General features: G+C 41.4%; 2 protein-coding genes across 3 annotated transcripts in view; both read right to left on the bottom strand.

The window, feature by feature from the left end:
* Window positions 1-18548, bottom strand: part of ICE1 (interactor of little elongation complex ELL subunit 1) — a 535590-nt gene that overhangs the window by 251331 nt on the left and 265711 nt on the right. The window lies entirely within an intron of this gene.
* ADAMTS16 (ADAM metallopeptidase with thrombospondin type 1 motif 16) overlaps window positions 1-18548 on the bottom strand; it is a gene marked incomplete at both ends in the record, with an annotated part of 159613 nt that overhangs the window by 96411 nt on the left and 44654 nt on the right. For both annotated transcript variants that reach the window (XM_081231772.1, XM_081231773.1), the window contains 4 exons: window positions 6820-6957; window positions 14150-14255; window positions 15747-15906; window positions 18108-18191. In XM_081231772.1, the coding sequence (XP_081087898.1) occupies window positions 6820-6957; window positions 14150-14255; window positions 15747-15906; window positions 18108-18191 (488 nt within the window). The remainder of the gene's footprint in view (window positions 1-6819; window positions 6958-14149; window positions 14256-15746; window positions 15907-18107; window positions 18192-18548) is intronic.

Below are 18548 nucleotides of genomic sequence, written 5' to 3'. Positions count from 1 at the left end.
GCTAAGAGCAGTGACTGGCTTACTGTGAGTGTTGAATAAATGATCTTTCTATTACTGCTACGATGATCATGATGTAAGGGTCTATAAGTAGAGAAAAATGAATAAAAGCATAACTAACACTCCATGACAGGAGTGATTTGGCAACTTTGGAATTCCATAGCACCTCTCTCTAATGATCTCAAATGATTCCTATATACTAGCTAGATGTTCCCCATTATCTTCCTAAAGTTACATCAGGGTTGGCAATACTATTCCCATTGCATAGAAAGAAAACTAGGAAAAGTCAGCTACATTGATGAACCCAAACAAGATATTGAAAAAAAACTTTTTAAAGTTCACAGATTCAGGATTTTTTATAGTTTGATCAAATGTAACCTATTATTTTTTATTCATCCTTAAAAGTTAATTCAAAGAGGACTTCCACTTTTAACTATGGTGGACCAGCACGTATGAGACTGATTGTTCTACAGGCATCAGAAGGTTATCAAAGTAAAAAGAACATGAGGGATGAACATTTCCAGAGCAAAGGAAAGTAGAGAAGTGAACCCAACACCCAGTAATATTTTTCTTCTCAAGGAATTTAATGAGTCATAAAAAGATGCTAAGAAGCCTAGTGGCCGAGTGGAAAGTGGTCCTTACAAGGCTGAGAAGCTGAGCAAGGTGTTGGCAATCTGGTGGGGCTGGGAGATAAAGATTGAAGTTGTGGGTCAGCCCTGGTAAACAAGATTTTCATGGAAGCCATACTAGGTCTTTGCTGAAGGAGTAAAGAAATAACGTGAAAGGCCGGTTTAGGAAGACTGAATGCCAGGGTGACATCAGCTCAACCCCAAAGTGACTTACTGATAAACTGCAACTGCCCTGTCTGCTAGAAAGAAAAGATAACATCATTCGGGGCTCTATCTTGTCTTTAATTTTTTCATTAACAATATCCTTCTTTTGTTCAAAATTACCAAATGTATTGGGAGATGAGACCAAAGCATTGAAACCCAAGAGAATACACAAATAATAGACACAGATTCAGAAGGAATCCAGATACTGGAGTAGTCAGAAATGGAATTTAAAATTATTATGGTTATTAGCTTTGAGAAAATAGAGGTTAAGATGGAGAATTTCACCAGTGAACGAATATATACAAAATATGTAGGTGAGGTATTGTGAAAAGTTCTAACATTTACATAATTGGAATCCAAAAAGGAGAAGACAGAATGAAAGGGTCAGAATCAATATTTGTAGATCAAATGTCTGAACATTTTCAAAAACTGATGAAAGACAATAAACCACAGATTTAAGCAGTTCTAAAACCCCAAGCAGGAGAAAGAAAAAGAAAAACACGTGGGTACATGAAAGAAATTCTACAGAAAATCAAAATCACAGAAAAATGTCAAAAGTAACCTGAAAACAAGAGACATGTAAACTTTCAAAGGAGCCACAGAGAATCGGTACATGGCCCTAAGGATGAGGTGCCTGCCTGGTCCAGTGCACAGACTAGGGACCTGGACGTTCCCATGCAGGGGGAGACACAGCAACACACAGATCAACACTGCGACGTGAAAGTCAGCTCTGGTCAGCATTGCATGTGAAGAGTCATGAGCAGATCCCACCCCTGATCCTTCTGGCTGGGCTCATGCTTGGGCATGTTTCCACTTGTCCCCTCATCCAAAGCAGGTCACACAGCTAAGCCCAGAGTCAGTGAGGTGGGCACAGGGATACAACAGGGTGTGGGTGCATGAAGGAAAAGCATTGCACCCATTTTACAATCACCCGATATCCATCAGGACAAAATATGTTTGAACTCTGCATGCTCTACACAAAAGTCAGGTAGCCTACATGTGATAAGCAAAACAACAAAGCTTGTGGAAGAATATATTCATGGCTCTGGGGTAAGCAGAGTTTTTTTCCAGTGGTGTACAGAAAGTGCTAATCCTAAAGGAAAAATATGAATAGTTTGGACTCCCTTAAAAACATAAGAGAACTCTTCTATTTATCAAAAGACACCATTAAAAGTGTAAATACTGTGTAAATACTAAGTCATAGAGTGAAAGAAGATATTTGCAATACATATTTCCTGTAATGCACAAAGTGTTCCTACTCAGTATATATAAAATACTACCAACAAGAGATAAGAAAAATAAAGGAGTTTAATTTCAAAAACATGCACAGGAGATTTGAACAGACACTTCACTAAAGAGGTTTTTAAGTAGCCTTTAAAATGTGAAAAGGTGTTCAATCTCATTAATTACCACTTTGATCCACCACCACAGACCCACAAGATTGGCTACAATGAAAAAGACCAGTGAGATCAAGTGCTGGCAAGATTGTGGAACAACCTGAATATTCATAAGTGCTTGTGGGATTGTAACTTTGCACAGCCACTTAGGAAAGCCATTTGGCAGTGTCTACTGACACTGTGCATATATATTTATGACCCCAAAGTTTCTCTGCTCTGTATATTCAGAGATATATGTGTAAACCAAAAGAATATTCACAGTGACATTTCTTATAATAGCCAAATACTGGAAATGCAAATGTCTATCACTAACAGGATGGATTAATAAGTTGGAGCACATCCACGCTATTAAAAATAAGTAAATGAATGTCGTATTTTTATGCAGAAACAAGGATGAATCTCATAATCAAAATATTTAGCTAAAGACCCCAGACACAAAATAGCACATAATTCATAGTAAGTGCAAAACCAGACACAGCTGTCTGTGGTGGCGTTCTGTGTCAGAGGAATGGTTGTCTGTGGGGAAGAGGGAGGTGATGATGGGATTGGGGAAGGGGGTTCTGGGGGGCGGAGCGGTGTTCCATGTTTATTTTAGGTTCATTAACACATCCATCCCTTCACAAAGTTAGAAATTTTATTTGGTAGTGGGAACTTTTTTTTTTTTTTTTTTTTTTTGCGGTACGCGGGCCTCTCCCTGCTGTGGCCTCTCCCGTTGCAGAGCACAGGCTCCGGACGTGTAGGCTCAGCAGCCATGGCTCATGGGCCCAGCCGCTCCACGGCATGTGGGATCTTCCCGGACCGGGGCACGAACCCGTATCCCCTGCATTGGCAGGCGGACTCTCAGCCACTGAACCACCAGGGAAGCCTGGTAGTGGGAATTTTTAAGATCTACTCTCTCAGCAAGCTTCAACTATAAAATACAGTATTGTTGACTGTAGTCACTATGCTGTACATGACAGTCCCATAACTCATTCACCTAATCTTTAGAAGTTTGACCACTTTCACCCATTACCTCTCCCACTCACCCGGCCCTTGGAAACTACCAATCTACTCTCTGTTTCTAAGAGTTTGATTTTCTTTTTAACATTCCACATATAAGTGAGATCATGCAGTATCTGTCTTTCTCTGACTTAGTTCACTTAGCATAATGCCCTCAAAAACCATCCATGTTGTCACAAATGACAGAATTTCCTTCTTTCTCATGGCTGAATGATATTACAGTGTGTGTGTAGATAGGTAGACAGGTAGATAGATATAATTAGATACAGTGCATATATACATATAAATACCACATATACATCATATATTTCACACCTTCTTTACTTTTTCATCCATTGAAGGACACTTAGGCTGTTTCCATGACTTGGCTACTGTAACGTACTCCATATCATGATCTAGGTAGAAGTTACACTAAAATGTTCACTGTGTGAAAAGTTATTGAGCTATACGCTTATAACTTTGTACTTTTCTATATATGTGTTTAACTACATATATAAAGTCAATGAAGAATATAAGGCAAGGCCAGAGGTTCTGCAACAATACTTCAAAGTCCTCTTCCCACTCTGATTCATGAACCATAAAACGTTAAAGAGCTCAAGAGTTCTTTTACTTGTATCCCCTCTTTTTCCAAGAGAGACAGCGGGAGCCCCCAGAAAAGGTTATATTAGTTGCCAAGGTCAAGGCCTTCCCAGGCACAGTGATGAAGACCTGATCAGCACATGAGCTCTGATTCCCTCGCTGATCAACGACACGGCAGTGCCCATTCTCCAGTTCACAGAAACTGCACTCAGCCATGACTCGCTGGTTTATTTTTCTTAAGACAAACATTATACAGCAGAGCAAGATGTGAACTGAAATATATTATTTCTATTATGCCCCAAAACATACTCTTTCAGGCCAAATCAAGTTTTCCCATTGACAGGGTGGTCTGGGGTATGGCAGGGCATCCCTCAAACTCCTGCTTTCCTGTGATGACCTTTCTCGTGTATGGATGCAGATTCATATGACAAGCGGGGAGGTGTGTTCACTGATCAGAAGTGCATGATTCAAGTTTTTAAAAAGCAAATTGAAGATGAGTCCGTGTTGTCATTGAGTTTAAAATAATGAGCTAAAATTTTCCTAAGTCTTAGGCCTCCCAGATACAGACATGAGTGAATGTGATGAGGTCTGTGTCTGCCCATAGGAAATGACATATGTCTTTATTGATGAGGTTGAGGAATTTACTGCAAAAACATATCTGTCCTTCTTGACTACCGAGTATAGAGAAAAGTTGTGCTGACAACTTCAGGCTAATTGAGTTCCCTTATTATATATATATATATTTTCCATGTACCCAATGCTAGGCTGATCACAAAGGAGAACAGATTCATCCTTGTAAAGTTGGCCGTTTATCCTTACTCACTGTTGGGATCATGTCCAAATTCACAACTAATTGGTGGAGAATATAACAGTATTTTAATTACTTAGAAATCAGGAAGTCAGCAAACATGTAAAAGATGGTCTCAGGTTCATTAAGCCAATGAAAAATCAGGATTGATGCACTGTGGACACGTCCAATTCACAACTAGATATCTCAAGTACAGTGAATCTTAAGAGTGAATTTGACAATGAAAGGCTATCTTGGAAAATTTAATCTTTTGAGAAATCAAATTTGGGAGCATGTAAAATCTTGCATTTTTATTATTATGTGGTCCAAAAAAAATCAGTAAAGTCCCTGAAAATAAACGTTTGTTACTGCATGGCTAGAGAAGGGTTTTACTGATTGGCACAAAAACAAATGAGCATATGTCAGCATATGTTTAACCATTCCAGTTTCACTGGACAAAATGGCTTTGAACTCCAGAATCCTAATAAGTATTCTCAGGATCATATTCTGATTTGAAGATTACAGCCCATATTTAATGTCATCAAAATAATTATTCTCTAAGTCTATAACTATTTCCTTTCTGTGAGCTTTCCTATATTTCTTGGCAGTTTAAAAACTTTTTCTGGACTCTTTCATGATGCTGATTCTCACTGCATGCCCATACTTTGCATCCCTGGGATTTTCAAGTTGTCAGAGTATATTTCAAAAAATTTAAAATGTTTATATATCTTCTTCATAGCCATTAAGATGAAAAAGAAGTAAAATTTTAAGAAAAGAATGTAGAAGCTTATAGAAAGGATTTAGGATATAGAAAACTCAAAAATTTCCTTGTTAATACAAATAATAGCATTGTGAGCTAAAGTGAATTATCTTCTTTATTAGGGAAAGCAGAGTCCTTCACACACACACACATACACACATACACACATGCACGCACATTTGAACAGGTGCATGAAAAAGCTAAAACAAGTGCTAATAATCCCCAACTTGACTCCAAAAGAACACCATACAGGGAACAGCAAATGTTGGAAGGACCGACTGTGTCATGTGAACATTGTCTTTTGGGTAATAGAAATTTAAAAAATGATCAAGTGTATATTCCTAGAATATAGGTTTATATTACCAGGGTACAAATATTATCTACAAAATTCTCACTCTTCCTGGGTAGCACAAAATATGGAGAGGAGTCATCATTCCTTTAAGTGGTAAAATATCTCAGCTGAGGTCTCAAAGTAAGGCTGTGAGGAAGGACCACAGCTGCAGGCTGGAGCCCCCAAGGCTGGTAGTCAGGACGCAGCTCAGAAGATGTGTTATGAGGTCTGGAAGTGATGGAAGAGGCAGCAAGAAAGGGAAACCAGCTGTGTGCTCACTGCCCCAGGTAAGCACAGGGCACCATCCATAGGATAATGAATAGAACGCGGGGAGTAAAACCAACAGAAATAGGCCTGAGACCCTGCCCAAATGATGTTCTAGAAACAAGATGTGTTATTTTGTGCAGCAGAAAAACAAAACGAAAAGGGGCTGTACTGAAAAAAATAAGAAAGAAAGAGAGAAAACCAGGGGGATAATCCACTTCACTAGCAGATCTAAAAATGTTTCTTAAAGTCCCTTATTTCTCTAAAATTTTAAAATCTACTGACTATCTCTTTTTTCAGGGGGTCAAACTCTACCTCCTTAATGTTCTATACCCTAAATGAATTAAAGCTATGATAAAACCTTCCAGAAATAATTCTTAAAATTATAGGATTCTAGACCCAGGTGAAGGTTTATATACTCTTTTTTTCCCTCCTAATGAGAAATGTATTTTGTAAAAAAATAATAATAATAATTCATGGTATGTCAATTATATCTCAATAAAACTACAAGAAAAGATTTAAACATTAAAAAATTAAAAAAATCATGGACTGAAAATGTCTGGTTATAGAAGTAAGAATTAAAAAAAAAAAACCCTAAATGGTAGTGACAAATACTTTGGTTTGCTAAGTATCTTAAGGGATTCTTTTGACTCTAAAGGGCAAATGATGTCAGATTAAGCTTGCAGAAATTGAGGCTCTACGAAAGCGTTTGGCAAACTCCTTGGTCAAATGAATGTCTCCAGATGCCTTCAAATGAGGACCATCTGCGGAAGGGGCACCTGAGTCTGGGGCTTCTTGGACAGGATTAGGCGGACCCAGCAGTGAACATGAAAGGCACAGAGAGATACACAGCCAGCTTTAGGGGCTCATACCTTAAAAATTTGTGCAGGTACTGGCGGCTGCAGGGTGACCAGGAGAAGACCCCGTTGCGTCCTGCCAACGTAGGGGACATTATGTTGCCCTCAGACTTTTTGCACACGTTCCCTTCTCCATCATGGACCATGCCGAAGCTACGAGAGAAAGAAATGGGTCTTTCAAAACAAATAACAGTTTCAACTGTCTAACACACTCTAACAAACACAAGTCAACAATGTGAAGGCCCCCCTTCTCCTGTATGCTGAGCAGGCAGAAGAAAGAGTCCTAACAGCCAAACAGGGGAGAATATCCATGAGGTCACAGACCTTGCCTGGAGAACTACCATTTGTCCAGCTGTTTGAAAGTGCACACCAATATCAAAACAGTACATTTCCAGATGTCTGCCAAAGGCAGACATTTTAATTATAAAAAAGCATTTCTAGTGGGATGTAGAGGGCAGTTAATTTGATCTTGAAAAAGCTGATGATGCTCTTATTGCTTTCTTCTCTCTCTACACTCTTTGCTGCTCACCAGCCATGTTCATAATTTCCAGGTGTTTGTAAGAAACACAAATGCAGGCTCCACAGGTGAGTGTGATGTTTACACAATTTAAGAACTACTAAACCACTACCGCCCCTCTTGGTGGTGCTGACATTTTGTCCCTACACCCAGTGCTGATCCAGCTCATGCTAGGTCTTCACTGCTGGAGGTTGTGACAGCAGGCCAGTACTTGACGAGACTCCCTACATCCCTTTGGAGGAAGTGACGCCATGGAACACCAGTGAGTAGCTGTGGTGGCGTTTATCTGCAGGCATTGTTTGAAGGTACGTCTGTTACTCTTGACTGAAACCAGACCACTTTGGGGCTCCAGCCCTAGCTTAGTATATGGGAACACCTCAGGCTACAGTGGCTATGGGACCTCTTAATAGGGTCCTTTGCAGATGTTCAAATCCCACAATGCCAACAGCAACCCCTTACTGTCACCCGAGAAAACTGCAGCCTTGCACCTATAAGAATCCCATTGACTGAGTTGCTACCTCTCCCCACCAAGTAGGCTCTTCTTCTTAACTTCCTAAAGCTAGCCCTGTGGGATAGCCTCAGGTTACCATCTTCACCCACCTCAGAAGAGCACAACTGACTACCTTGGGAAGAAAGCCTCAGGGATTTGGGAGCTCCGTGACCTTGAAGACTTCCCATTAGGGTAGATACACCCTTGGAGAGTCAAGCCATTTTTGGCCATTAATGTCTGGTACCCACCCGATCACTGTATGGATTCCCAGAGTGCAGTTCTGAATGAGTGGGATACAGAAGGAAGGGGAAAAGCAAGAGGGGAGAAAGCAAAGATGGACAGGTGGGTTACTGCATCCATGGGTTTCTGCCACCAAGAATCCCAGGATGAATGGAGGGAGGGTCACAGGGATAGGAGACACCAACACAGAGGAAGTGGGCTCCAAAAGGGGGCCAGGGAATCTGCACTTGTGTCCAAGGCTGAAGACTTAACTGTTTTTCTTAGAGCTGTTTAATAATATCAGTAAAAATGACAACTCCCATTTGTAAGCACTATTTTTCAGACAAGATATTAAGCACATTACCTATATTTTCTAACCCGAATCTTACTACAAGCTTACAAGCAAGACTGAGGGCTGGAGACAGGCTTGTCCAGGATCTCAGAGTCTGGACTGGAACCCGACACTCTGACGTCAGAGCCCAGGCGGGACCCGTGCAATAGTGTAACCAGAGAGTGATTGAAGGGTGTGTCCAAGGAAATCTGGCACATAAACATTGTCAAATTTCTGCAAAATTCCTGCTCAGTACCAAGGGTGATGTAGTTGTGGTCATTTTGGCCTCCACCCATTCTCTGAAGTTCTATTAAAAGCAATCAATCAAGGTGAGGGTGACCATATGGCCAAAGAAATGTGCCACGGTGATGGAGAGGATTCATGTGGAGGATGCTTTGGGGAGAAAGTGATAAAAACGAAATAACAAAGTACCCTCCCCTGGCTGGCCCTTGACCTGAATATAAAGAAGACAAATTAGGGTCCTGCGAGTGCCCTAAACGAATTTGCTACCACTTCTGCCTACATTGCTAAGGAATTAAAAGCCACAACATCCCAGGTCTGAGGACACCTTGGTCTTAACCATTTTCATCTAAGGCATTTTCAGTGATTCTCAGACTTTTTTGAGTATCAGAATATCTGAGAAGTGCACCACACATGTGCCTCCCCAAAGCCCACCCTGTTAGATTTTTGATTTAGTAAGTTGGGGGTTAGGCTCTGGCATTTGGGCGAATCCTAACACAATAACGTGATTCTGATGCCCACCCAAACTTCAGCACTACTATGTCACGAGTTGCTTTTCCAAGCAGTACAAATCCCATATTCTGCACTGTTGTGGGTGTTAGCACAGTGGCATGAAAATACCACACAACAATCACAGTTGATATTAACATTAATAGAGTCATGGAAGAATGAATAAGGCACATTTTGAAGATAAGGTTGGTATTTGGCAACTAAGAAATAAAATTACTATTCAAGTTATACATACCAGACTTTTTTTTTTTTTTTGCTTCCATGACTCATAGTACTTTATTCAAAGTGGTTATCACCCTGTATGTTAAAACAATGCACTTTTTTCTCTTTCTTATCTACAGGGGCTCTTCTTGACCGTTCTCAGAGCCCGAGTGCAAGTGGACTCAATAGTCCGTGACAGGTGCTCCACCGATGTTTGTTGAATGAATAAAGAACAACCTTTCAGCTACAACTCCAACTCAAATACCCAAATATAAAAATAATTTCAGATTATCTTGGACTTGAGAATTATATTCAATATCAGATGCTCTTAACGTCTTCTATAGAATTTTCTTCAGTTATTCAATTACATCAGCAAGTATTTCTTTATTACTAATGATATACCAAGAATGATGAACAGCCAAGCTTTTTTAGAGGTTGTACCAATATTTTAGGCTGATCAGACAGCAGTGGGTCAAGGAAAGGAGAAACCCTTCAAATCAACGATGGGTCAAAGTCATCTGGATGGAAAATCACACCCTGGAGGTGATGATAGCACCACAGGTAGGATCTACTTGTCCAGAGCCTGATGCAGGCTTTTCAAGAAGCAAACCCATCCTCCCCGAGAGACAGGAAGTGGACATGGGGACAACAGTCATGTGGGAGTCTCAGGGCCAGGGCAGGTCAGATAACCTGGGGGAACACAGGCTGTGGAGGTGGGGGAACCTCTGTCCGGGTCTTGCTCCTGTTGTTCACAAGTGGGTTGATTTGGGGCAAATTTCTCAAGTCCCTGAGCCCCAGTTTCCTCACCTATAAAATGGGATAATAAAACCTTCCTCTTAAACTGTTCAGAATACCTGGCATCATGCATGTCAAAAAGGAAAATTCAAAATGTCTCTTTCCCAGATTCAAATGTGGTCTTGATCAAATCTCTCAACACCTAGATGTCAGATATCACTTGCATACATATTTTGTGCATATGTGTGTGTGTGTGTGTGTGTGTGTGTGTGTACGGGTGTGAGGAGGCAGTTCAGCCAAGGGTCAACGGGTTTCAAATATTTTTTGGACACAGAAACAAACAAAAATCTTAAGAGGAATGACAGTAAATAAAATTGGTAAGAAATGATGCTCCAACCTGCTGGGGCTCCCTAGGGGGCAGTCTGACAATCACCAGACCAGGTGATCTTTAAGCAGCCACTTGCTTTGATATTCTGCACACCCTTAAAATCACCCAGCGCTTCCCTGACCCAGCTGTAGGGGCTCAGGTTGATGACAGAGCACAATCATAAATCAGTGAGGTGCACACATCACCATCACATGCTTGAAAGGGAGTCTAACATCACCAGCCAAGTATGGTTGAGCTGAATGGTATCAGCACACCAACTCTGTTTCTTTCCAGATTTCCCTGATTTTCCTTGCATCTCTTGAAATGCCTACAGCCCGCACTGCTTGACCCCTTGCATGCCATGCCTATCTTATCTTTCCTTAGGCTTTGGAGGGTATGGATCACTAGTCATTTTATAGAATCCTACACAGTGCTTTGCTGGCAGAATGCAAATTGTGCCTGGTGAATGGGTCAGTAAGTAGTGGAAAAGACAGGGGACAGGACGATGGATCATGAATACTCCTGAGCACAGTAAGTATGTTTAATATTGTCTTGATGGTCTGAAATGATCATGCAAATTGAGTATTTAAGCTGACTTTATATACAAGGAATGTTCAGCTCAAACAATGCAACTTAAATTGCACCTGCACGCACCTGCTGAGGTCTCACAGGCTCTATCGGTTTTGCATATGGAAACCCACGTAAGAGGAGATCAGGAGATGCAACCTGGTCACTGTCAGGTTGCCAGAGAACCACAGGGTATCTAGAATATGAGTCCCAGGGTCCTACCCATCTAATGGCATGACTTCCTTTGGCAAATGAGAATTTTTCAAATGGATTCATGACCAGGTGACACACTCTTCAAAACGTGTAGTTGAGCCCTCAGTGTGTCTGTGCCAATTCTTCAACACCTGCATCTAGGAAACCACACGTCCTGTGACAAGTGATTTAATACAAGCAGGAAACTGTCCCTGCACCAGTCCTGGCTCAGTCCCACACACTAAGGGAAAGCACACATCCTCACTTTCAGCTCCAGACCCTCTTTTCCCCTTCCCAGCACAGATACAAACACTGGTTCTTAGCAATTCCTAATTTTAGGTCAGATTCCCCAGTAGAAACCACAAGATGTCTTAGGATACAAAGAACTGAACCTCGTAGAAGAAACCAGCTGGGCATGAACTGAATCTTTCTTTGAGTTAAAGGTTAGGAAACCTATGGCGGAAAGGCACAGAGAAGCGCTCCTACACCTTAATAATGTTCTCTGAATGTAAGCCAAACTAAAGAAGTAAAATTCATCTGTGAGACACGATGTTTTACAATTTAATAAATGTAAAATTATTTTTTAATTCTTATGGTACAAGACTCAGAAATTAACTCTGCCTAGAGCTCATTGCCAAGGATAAGAGGAAGGCATGCTGTTTGATCCATGCATTAAACCTACGATGCCTTCTCCAAGTAATAATAGTTATTAAATGAAAAAACTGAATAAATGTGTTTGTTTTCAATTCAGCTGAAGTGCACGGAGCTGGGTTGCTGAATCTTCCCTGCTGTGGCCCCTCTCATTTGATGCAGTTGCCACAGCTAAGCATGTGTTAGAAATACACCCCCTTCAGCTCACCTCTGACCCCTTGCAGCTCCTCCACCCTTCCTGTGCTGAATGTTCAGTCCAGGCTACTTGCCCAGCTAGTGAAGGGAAGATAAGAGATTATCCCCAGGGGTTTCCAGGCTTAGAGTTACATGTGAAACTACTCCAAAAAGAGCACATATTAGCGTTATTATTACTATTATTACTATTACGATCACTTATTTTGGCAATTAGCACGTGCTTTTTATGTGCACACATCCCACATGTATTTCCTATGTCCTCAATATGATCAGAAGCTATTTCACTGGTGACGTCAAACGCTCAGAGCTCTCAGTCCTTCCGACGCTTGCACAATATTCTCTAAGCAGCAGGTGCTGGAGAAGGAGCTGATCACCTCCTGGAGGTCAGTTCTATCAGGAGTGGGACTTGCCTGCATCCAAATCTAGAGCTCCTTTCCTTCCTCCCATCTATATTCTCAGTTGCAAGTAAGAACACTTTTCTCTTGTTTGGAAGAAATTCTTTTTCCTTCTACACCCAGCCCTAGTGATGAAAGGAAATATTAATAGTTGACTTCTAAGAAAAAAATAAAAGCAAACACGAATACTTGTTGACTGGAAGACTGAGAGCCTCGTCTTGGATACACCAGGGGCCTGAATCTCAACTGCTTATCTAATGCTGATTTGTTCAGCCCTTGATGACTTAAATATTTCTTACTTTGATTGTTTAATTAAATTCAGGTATGGTTCAGAGGACAGCAAGAACCCCATGTCGTTAAAATAATGAGTTTTTTTGAAGTTTTAACTCTAGCAGCCTATTTACAATTATGACTTAACTGAAAGCTTTGTAAAGTGTAGGTGCAATTTTCTAGGCACTGAAAAAGTCAATCATTACCTGTAATGATGAAGGGATCAGTAATAAGATATAAGCTTCACTTTCAGGTCATCAGTTCACACAGAGCCAAAGTCTGCAGGGCCTCTGTGAGAGCCCATTAAGGGCAGGCACACATGTGTACAAACACACACACACACACACACACAGATGCTTTGAACAGGTCGGGATGACGAGTGGCCTCAGTCCAATTTCTAACGGGATGGAGAAATCAACTTTGCAAAGACCACATCCCAAACATTGCCTTCTGCAAGTTTTGTAATTTGCAAATAAAATGAGGATGAACGTGAAAATAGAAAAGCTGTAATTCCTGGCTGTGCATTTTCTAGGAGAAGCTTCAAGTACAGTTTCAGTCCAGCAGGAAAACACTTGTGTTACCACTGCTGATGCTCATATAAATTAGGGCAATTGCAGGAAATCAGCAAGTGGGCCCCACTGAGAAAAACTTTTTTTTTTAATAGATGGTGCTTCAAAGTGAGGCAGCCTATAGATTATTAGACTAAGACATCTTATTTAAGAATAATAGCTACTATAAGTAATGGACAGAAGTGTTTCATTCTACAGGAATAAAGGTAAGCTTCTCACTTACAAAGATACTCCTAATGACATGCCACCCATTGCTGAGAGCTGCTTGTCCTGCATCGGTGTCTATCCATCTGTGCCAAAGCCCCGCGTTCCCCACTCCCCTGATGCTGCCCCATTTCACAACTGACAATGGTGGGAACGTGGGGCTGTGGGAAGAAAACCAGCTCCCACCAGGCTGCATCTCTTGTCCTCCCTGTATGCTCCAAACCCTGCACACCAGTCAAAACCCATCTCTACAAATTATGAAAGTGATATAAGAACGCAAACTTGAGAATAGTAAGTTACCAATGGGTGGGCTTGTTACTATCTTCTGTTACGTGGAGTCCTCCCATAGGAGTTAACCATGGAATGAGATGAGCCCACAGGACCAAGTTCAAAACCCAGGACAAAGGAGCAGAGACAGAAGAGTCTGTAGTCTGTGATTGTATGCATATGTGTGAGCAGGAAGGGATGAAGGGAGTGAGGAAAGTGCAAACGTGTGTTGTCACAGTTTTAGAATGTGTGCGATGAGACACTCAAATAAAACAGAAGTGCCTACGTGAGCATTTCCTACTAGCGTTCTTGTTGCAAATGTGTGAACTCCCCTCACAGGCTTGAGCTACTGCACCAGCATCTCTAGACAATCTTCCAGTCCGGAGAGGACCCCAGGCTCCATCCTCCTAGGGAGATGCACTTACTTGTGTCCAGATTCGTGGGCGATGGTGAAAGCCAGTCCAAGACCTGTATCTTCATTAATCGTACAGCTGCGATATTTACTACACATTCCACTTATGGGTGCAAATCCTACAGGACATAAAGATCAAAAGAACATATAGGAGCAATATTGTAGTAAAATAAAGAGGGTGTGTCATGTGTGTGTATTTACCTCTGTCCTTTAGAGAAATTTGGTTCTCATCTTTGTCAGGTGAAATATGAAACAGGAAACCCTTGGACAATCATATAAAGGGCCCTGAATTATGTGGGAGAAGGGCATCTGTTTTCCCTTCCCAATCCATGGTTCTATGTAATGTTCAAGTTACAGGTTACAATGGTGGCGAAGTTGAAGAGGGGATTCACTGCAGATGGAGATTTTCAGCCTTTTTCTATAAACAACTGTGTTCTCAAAAGCCCGAGAAAAAGTGCTGTAGAGAGTGGGTGTCAGGTGGTCCCCAAGGCCACTCCACGGTGGAGGACTTTCGAGGAAGGTGCACAGGACTCAGCATCTGTCATGCTCCTGAGTGTAATTTAATAGGGATGGAAGTATATGGAGTAAAATCAGCAGAAGGGAAAAGCACCTGGGGAGAAGCCCGGGGAAACCAGGCACGAGCTTCCAGGGCTTCCTCCTGCCGTGGAGTTGCACAAATGGACTTAATTCCTCCAACAAGGGGAACACTGCCCACCAGGGTGCTCATTAGAGACTCAAAGCCCTGGCCTTTGGTTGGGGGCTGGTCACATAGCACCTCTGCCTGGAGTGGGCCAAAATTCCAGGCCCCCAGAATGAAAGCAAGTCTTCCGTGTAAACCACATTATTTGTACAATATAGGCCCAGTGAGCTTATCATGTGCGGGGGGGATCTTCCTGAATTCTAAGTCCTCAGAGGCAGCCCAGGACCCACCTTGCACTCAGGGCTTTCTGGGAACAAGTAGTCAGGACTAACCTCTATTGAACCAAGTCTTATCTGAATGTTTTTGTAATAAAGACCCTTATTCCCTAAGATCTTGGGAAGAAATGGAGAGTTAGGTAAAAAAGTCCCAGAGAGCCTTGGTCAGTAGCACACTGTGCTTTACATTATTTGGAAAAGTATAAAAAATACTTGTGTCATATTATAAAATACCACCAAGATACACCCAGCCCAATAAACATGTTGAAAATGGCTAAGATTGAGATATTCATAGAGAAATGGAAAAATGAGGAATCCAATATTGTTGTAGTATCTCTACAAATCTCCATAAATTTATTATTATTTTTTCATAGAATGAGACACCCTTGAATCTGTTGACCCTATTCTCACCACTGGAAGAAGAAATGGAAGAAATTATTTCTTAAATTAGAAGAGATAGAAGCTCTTGAATCTGTGAGAAACGTTTTCTTGTGAAACAACTGATTTTGGTGAATAAATGCATACTCTTCTGTTTGGCCACAGTTTATACAGGGAAGGGAGTTTATTCCTTACAGCTCCACCCAGCAGCAGCTACAGCTTACAGATTCGGAATGAGGGCAAAAATACTCCATATCCTAGGCCACTGAATGCACACAGCACACATGTGTTTCTCAAACCCTGGCAGAGGGTCTTACCCAGAGTATCACAGGGTTCATTCTTCCAGGAGCATATGTCCAGGCCGGTTAGTAAGATGGCATGGTCATGGCGAGTCCCATCTTTCCCCATCAGTCCAGACTGCCACTGGCAGAAGCTGCTCAAGGTGTGGTCCGCATGATGGTTTATCACTAGCCCTGGCTATGCAGGAGACAGACCAGGAGCCCGAGATAACAGGAAGAAAACATGTTGTCATGCAGTTGTTACTGGTCCTGTCATCACAGAAAACTAGCACTAACTTGGATTTAGTTACACAGGTGGATCTAGATGGCAGAAACTAATTTACCCATTTTATGTGTTAAAATCCAAAGGAGGGTGTCATATATAAAACCTGTACAGACTCAGTGTAGATCCTCATGTTTATTTCTCTAGTTTTGTACCAGAACAGTTGGGATATATTTGCTGACTCTGAACACATTTCAATGACCCAAGAAAGATGACTTCTATGCATGAAATATTTGCATTCAAAGCCTTTATAAAACACTGCAAAATTATATAAGGCAACAGAATCGTTTATACGAGACTTTGCACATACACAAAAACACACCCAGATGGTGTTGTGTTTATTTCATAACCAAGTTGGGCAAGTAAGATTTCAAATTTGTAACTCTTCTAAGAGTTATTATTACAGTGTTAAATTAAGTCACTTTCCTAGAGAGGCACCATGTTTATGAGAAGAGGCAGCTCAACTGACAAAGCTTTATTTCTAGCAAATAGGCTGGAACTAGAAGGAAACTATACAGATGACATTTAACCTTATCCATATATACCAAGTTCTAATAGATCAGCAGTGAAAGATCAGAGCGAAGGCTACCTGAAGTCTTGGTAAATGAAGAAATGGGGTGTGTGTGTGTGTGTGTGGCAAGAACATCTCCCAAAGCTGGCAGGCAGATGAGTTCTTTAAAGCTTATTTATAGGTATGATATATTTTCCTACGGATGGTCAGAGAAAACCAGGTTAAATACCTCAATTTCAGGACAACAACTTGTTTAAAGCTTTCATGACCAGAATGTTGCTTTGAAATTGTGTCTCTCAGTCACTGACTATGTTTTCTCCTTAAATGTTTATTGTGTCTTTCCAGAGAGTCAAATGCACCCAAGCTAAATGCTGTACATCAACCCTTGGACATGCCTTACATTCTTCAGTGGGTGATTTCCAGGAAAACTGCATTAATTAAAGTTAACACAGGTGTACGATCAAATGATAACCTTGCTTATTCTTTGCAGCTTGGATGAGTTCCAAGGTGAAACGTTTTAATACAAAGAATAATTAACCTGTCACCTGAGAAGCCCTGCTAGTTCAGCACCCCCTCTGCAGACACACTCACACAAAAGACAATGGAGTTGTATCGTGCTGACTTTTCAGGCTAGAAGCAGGTCTGCCCGTGCATGCCCCATCATGCAGGGAAAGAGGGCAGCACCCCAGAAACTGAAAATCTGAAGGCATCTTAAATCTCATAAATGATCTCAGATTTCATCTAAAAATCATTTGTTTCATAAACAAGACAACTGTGGCTAACAGGAGACTCTGTGAAGATGTCAGCCAGGGTGAAATTGGACGCAGGATGCCTGACTAGGACCCAGGGTTTACTCCTCCAGGTCCAATCAATGACCAGCTTGGGGCAAAATACAAGTGAGAGCCCTTTATGGCTAAGACGTCCCCCTTATTTCTGCCACAGAATATTCACACGGGTCCTTATTGTGAACGGATGGGGTACCTTTGTGTGTTCACACAGGATTCTGAAATGAAGGCAACAGACAGTCTTATCCCCACTACTCCCAAGATCCAGCATAATCTGGAGGTTTGTGTGCAATGAGAGGCATGTGCCTGACATCCTAGAATCTCTCTAAAAATAAAATCCCGAGACCGAAGGTGGTGAAGGTCAGTTTCAGCAGTTGGGGGGCAATAGAGTCCAACAATGCATTGCCACACAGTACAGTTTAACTTCTGGGCTACAGGACATTGTTAGTCTTCTAACAAAAGACCAAAGGGCTCACTTCATCTCCATCCTCAAAGCTCAAAGTGGCTGAGGACAAGTTTTGCACCTTGCATTCCTAGTGTATTTCCAACAGGGTATTTAAAGTAGCTCTTCTATTCCATTTTCTTATTAGCCAATCAGATGAGTATTTCTTACTACTCTTGCACAAAAATCACACAAAAAACAAATAAGCATTACAGGAACTGACAAGAAACTCATTGTATTAGACACACAATATTAAAACATTTTTGTCCCCAAGGGAAAGAGAAGTAAAGAATCCATAGAACAATTATATTTAGGAAAACAAAGCATTATTTTGCAGTTATTTTTCCGGGGGAAGAAAGCTACTGGTTTCAAAGAATACCTGTTCTTCTTCCAGGAGAATCAGACCTACAATGGCAATGTTGATGTTTCCTCCTATCGTTCCATCTTTGAATAAAGCAGACACCTGAAAAGGACAGGTAATCCACATCAGTCCCTATACATGGCACCCTTTTCCCCCAGCCCTTAGCCTGGAGTGCACAGCTGAAGGCCAATCCTGTGTTCTCCAGTGACATAGCAAGGTTACGTTTCTTACATTGCTAGACACACAGGTATGGGAATATCTAACAGCCAATTACCCCAATTGTTGGATCCTTACTCTTGGTGCCTGGAACTAAAATAATGAAGTCTGTGGAGGCAGGTTCCACCTCTTATCAAACACCTCTTATCAGGCCTCCTAGTTGGTAAGTGTCCTCATTCGACATAAGGAGGTTTCTTTTAATTTATTTTTTAACTCATAGTGATGATACACAGGTGAGCCCTC

This window comes from Mesoplodon bidens (assembly GCF_964165515.1).
Source record: "Mesoplodon bidens genome assembly, chromosome: 4".
Taxonomy (NCBI): domain Eukaryota; kingdom Metazoa; phylum Chordata; class Mammalia; order Artiodactyla; family Ziphiidae; genus Mesoplodon; species Mesoplodon bidens.
Note: the sequence above shows the minus strand (reverse complement) of the source record. Positions and strands in the feature narration are given on the sequence as shown.